At 39.0% G+C, this 5,039-nt stretch overlaps 1 protein-coding gene across 1 annotated transcript in view; it reads right to left on the bottom strand.

Moving 5' to 3' along the window:
- Nucleotides 1–5,039, bottom strand: part of rabgap1l (RAB GTPase activating protein 1-like) — a 121,299-nt gene that overhangs the window by 85,515 nt on the left and 30,745 nt on the right. The window contains 1 exon segment of the mRNA XM_032526143.1: nt 3,580–3,730. Within this exon segment, the coding sequence (XP_032382034.1) occupies nt 3,580–3,730 (151 nt within the window).

The raw sequence follows: 5,039 nt of genomic DNA, 5'->3' as shown, positions 1-5,039 counted from the left end.
CCCCCCATCTTTTCTCAGTTCCATTCATTTGATACAGCTATTAATAGCCTGGCCACACGCCTATCAATACCATCACTACTCCGGCAAGACAGAGGATGTGGGCATGGCACAGCCAGCGGAATGAGAATAAATTAGCCGAATTACAGAAGCTTGCTCTCATGTATGGAGAGAAAAGGAAAGAAAAAGATGGGGGGCACATAAGACAACAATATACTATGCGAAAGGGAAAGAAACAAGAACAGTAAGAGCAAGGTAGAGAAATGGGACATAAAGAGCAAAAGAAAAAGTCCCAATTCAACAGATAAAGATTGTAGAGAAAAACTGAAAGATTGAGAAAGACAAAGAGAAATTTACACAGCAGGTAAAAGAAAACAAAAAATGTGACTGAAGAAAGACATAAATCTGCTAGTTTTCTTGACGTTTACACACATTCCTTTTCCAATTCTCCCTCGTTGACTATAACCTCATATTTATGGGTCCACATTCCTCCCTCTCTCCATTTTTCTTCTGCCCATCTATCCCCCCCATCTCTCTGCTTATTGATCGAGGCAGGTAGTTTCACCCACTTCTGTGCGGCAAAGAGAAAGACTATTGCAGTATCAATAAAAGCAAGTAGCTCTGTCTGCTTTGTGTGTATATATCACCTCCTCCTCCTACTGCTGCTGCTGCTGCTGCTGCTGCCTGGTCCAGTGGAGCTTTGTCACTCTACCTACTGGTTTAAAAATTTCTGACTAGAAATCCAAGGACAGGTTTGACAACTGCTCTATCACATGTGAAAAGTTTGATTTTACAGATACAATACAATTACAACACAGATTAAAAAAATAATTTATCAACATATCAAGCAAAGTAATAGATATTTACTGGATTACACAATGATGGATTGATATCTTTATCATATAGCTGTAGTCACATGCAGTGTAACACATACTTAGTGTCTTTATATAACTAATGCAACCAGTGTTGAACGTAACTTACTTATTTGTTTTTAAATGTGTAGCAACAAAAACTGCTTAATAGCTTGCTACCCAAGTCCAATTGAATATGTATTGACAATGGAAAAAATCTATTCATCTCTGTTCTCTGGCCATTGAAGCTTTGACTTTTAACCTGATCAGTGACCTCTTTATTACTGGTTACCATTGATATACTGTATATTTACTGATTATTTGAGCCACCCATTTTGGATGACATGTGTACTGTTATTTTGTTCCAGCCTTGCACAAGTTGTAAGTCATTCTGAAGAAAAACAAAAAAATTAAATAATGTGTAAATTGTACTCCATACTTGTTTTACTTGATCTTAGATCGGCCAGCAGATTATGCCATTATAGTTTCTCCCTTTCCATCTGTGTGCATCCTTGTCCCAGAAATACTTGTTACTAACCTAGCTCTGGGGAGCTTATTCCCTTGAGCCCTTATGTTTTCTGTTGCCCAGCAGTTTTCCTTGGATTAGGGTGGTACTTAAATCAGGGTTGCAGCTGTTGCCGTGGACCTGCTCCATGCCCTGCTCCACCCTGTTATGCTCTGCAGTGCTCTGCAGTGCCCTGCTACACCCTGCGACGCCTTGCGACGCCCTGCAGTGCCCAGCTACACCATGAACTACTACAGCTACTATTTCTAGTCATAATTCCATTATCTTTATTGTGACTATTATAGTCACTGTTAATTGCACCCCCAACCGGCATCGTCAGACACCGCCTACCAAGAACCTGGGTGTGTCCGAGGTTTCTCCATAAAAGATGTTTTCCTCACCACCCTAGGTTTCTTCCTAAAAGGACGTTTTTCCTTACCACTGACACTATAAGCGCTTGCTCTTGGGGAAATTACTGGAATTGTTGGGTCTTTTTAAATTATAGCATGTGGTCTAGACCTACTCTATCTGTAAAGTGTCTTCAGATAACTCTTGGTATGATTTCATACTATAAATAAAATCTAATTGAATAAAACTGTCCATGGGTCCAGGTAGCACTAATGGCGCCGGATGACAGTTGTCTAAACAATGTCTGAACAATGTCTGTTACTACAACTTAATGCCTGCAGCTCTTGGTTCATTCAGAGTGGACCAGAACTAAAAGGCACCAATAAACCTTTGTGTTCACTCTGTCCTCAAATCAAATTGTCGGTGCACCAGAGTATGATGCACACCTGTATGACAGCATTTTCACAACCTTAAACTCAACTGACCAAACAGTCAGACTTAATTATATGTGAACACGACAGGAAGAACACCCAACAGTTCAAAACTAAAGGGCAAAAAAAAAAAATGACATTGAATTCTTGCAAGCTTTCTGGGAGGCCAAAAGGCAGACAGGAGCTGTAATATGCCTGAGACAGTGCCACATGCATTTAAATGTCAAAGCTAAATGAGAGTGTTCTCCAAAAAGATGCAGAGTTAAGATAAACAGCTGTGCTGTTAATGACGTTGGTACTCTAAAACATACTATGGTACACGAAATAAGGAAAAATATTTTCCCACTTTATTTTCATTGTAATGACCTGATGCTAAAACCATTTGCATCACTCATCTGGTGTTCACCAAACCAAAACCAAGACCTGCACCATACCTGGGAGAATGAGAATGTACTTTCAACACGTTGTATCCTAAAGTAGATCTTGGCAATTTATTAATATTATATAGATAGAGAACTGAGACTAGATATCGTCTTAGATTTTAGATATCATAATATGGCATGTGATGTATTTTCCTGGTTTAAAGGCTAAATTACAGTAAATTTATGTCCTTTTCTGAACTTCACCAGACTGTTGTAACTGTTCTATTATTTGTTTTTACCCACTTAGTCATTATATCCACGTCACTGATAATTATTTATGAAAAATCTCATTGTGTAAATATTTTGTGAAAGCACCAAAAGTCAACACTACAATATCGTTGCGGTACCAATATCAAGGTATTTGGTAAAAAATATCATGATATTTGACTCTCTCTGTATCGCCCAGCCCTATGCTAAAGATTAATATCTCCATAGGAAAACAATCGAAAAGAATGGAATGATAAGCATGTAAGAACACCGTTTTCCATATTGTAAATTTACATGAAGTCATGAATACCAAGCCTGGATACTCTAGATGTGCTCATATGAATGCAGTAAAGTGAGCCGCCGGTCCAGCACTCGATGGCTCACTTTAGTGCAGTCCCATTAGCTGACCGGGACAAATCAGATAAGTATTCAGTACAACAGCAGTGCCTCACCTGTGGAATCGCTTAAGAAACTCTTGACTTTTATTGTTTTGTTGATTTTTTTAGCTAATGTTGAGACATGAAATCCAGTAGAAACCAATACCAGCCTGTTGGCGTGCAAGCACTAAGATCTGAATATTATAAACAAAAAAAATGGAATTTGAGAATTGAAGTTAAGTACATTTGAACTTAAGCCATTTGTGTGTGTGATTAGCCTGCAAACATCCTGGGCACATTATGTATCATCTCACATATTTACAAAAAAAAAAAAAAAAAAGATATGACAAATGTAAAAATGTAAGCGGATTGTACATCCATGGTGTGTGTGGTGTGTGTGTGTGTGTGTGTGTGTGTGTGTGTGTGTGTGTACACGTTTACCTTGGTGATGAGAATGCGGTAGTGCTCAAGCAGGTCGTGGTTGTCGTGGCAACCGGCCAGCAGCTGCCAGACTTCAGCTCTGAGTGGCTCGGGAATGCCACTGTGAACCAATGAGGGCAAACCCTTCGGACGAGTGGACAGGTTCCCATGCCTGATACACAACACACAGAGGTAATCCATTATTTTATAATCTCACTAAATCCAATTCAGACACTTTAAATATTAATGTGAAGTGCATCTGGGAAAATTTGATAATTGATTTTTTGTGCATGGACAGTATGATGACCAATCAAGTGCAGAGTTAAATGGCTGTCACTGAAGTATTCATGTTGTACTACAATATGAATACAACCGTATAGTACTGTTAACAAAGTAGATATTATAGTAGAATTACCAAAATGCTTTTTATCTTTTTTTCCCCTCACTTCTCTGGCCAGGTAGGGCTGACTTCATCCAGTTACCTATTCATACTGATGGACACGTTGACAATGGGAGCTGCATAGTACAACCAGACTGCTGCTATGGTTCATTTCTACTGAAGCAGTTTGAGGTTCACTGACCCCTTAACATGCCATGAAATCACAGAACTGACTTCAGTATTGAATATAAAAGTCAGTTACACACATCTTTACTGTATTATTAACTACAGTATTAATGAATGTACTACCTCTGTCTAATTAAATATCATATTGGGTAGGGTGTGCCCTGCTGCGCTCTGCAGTGCCCTGCTATGCCCTGAGATGATTTGCTATGCCCTGTTTTTCCCTGCAGCGCCCTGCTATGTCCTGCTACGCCCTGCTATACCATGTAACGCCCTGCAGTGCCTTGCTACGCCATGAACTACTACAACTACTATTTCTAGTCATAGTTCCGTTATGTTTACTGAAACTATTATTGCCACTGTTCATCACACCCCCAACTGGCACCGTCTACCAAGAGCTTGGGTCTGTCCGAGGTTTCTCCCTAAAAGGAAGTTTTCCTCACCACTGTTGCACTAAATGCTTGCTCCTGGGGAAATTATTGCAATTGTTGCGTCATTGTAAATTATACAGTGAGGTCTAGACCTACTCTATCTGTAATTCTTGAGATAAGTCTTGTTATGATTTGGTACTATAAATAAAATTGAATTGAATAGAGTACAGTATTAATGTAACTACTAGAAAACAGTATTAACCGCAGTGCTGCCATGCTATAAGAGTTCTCCAAAATGTACTTGTTTCTTGAAAACACACTGTTAGCTCTTTTTAATGATGCTTGAAATCTCATAATGCATTTATTGAGGCTATATGAAAGCAATTTCCCAATAAACTACTTTACTTCATTATGCTGATGCAACAGCAAGAAAAAAACAAAAACAACACAGAAACCTCTTTCATCTTCAGTTAATCATGCCACACTTAAAGCTGTACAGTGAGAGGAAAAAAGTATTTGATCCCCTGCTGATTTTGTACGTTTGCCCA

Source organism: Etheostoma spectabile, chromosome 9 (genome assembly GCF_008692095.1).
Source record: "Etheostoma spectabile isolate EspeVRDwgs_2016 chromosome 9, UIUC_Espe_1.0, whole genome shotgun sequence".
In the NCBI taxonomy this organism is placed as follows: domain Eukaryota; kingdom Metazoa; phylum Chordata; class Actinopteri; order Perciformes; family Percidae; genus Etheostoma; species Etheostoma spectabile.
This window is presented reverse-complemented; position numbering and strand designations above follow the sequence as displayed.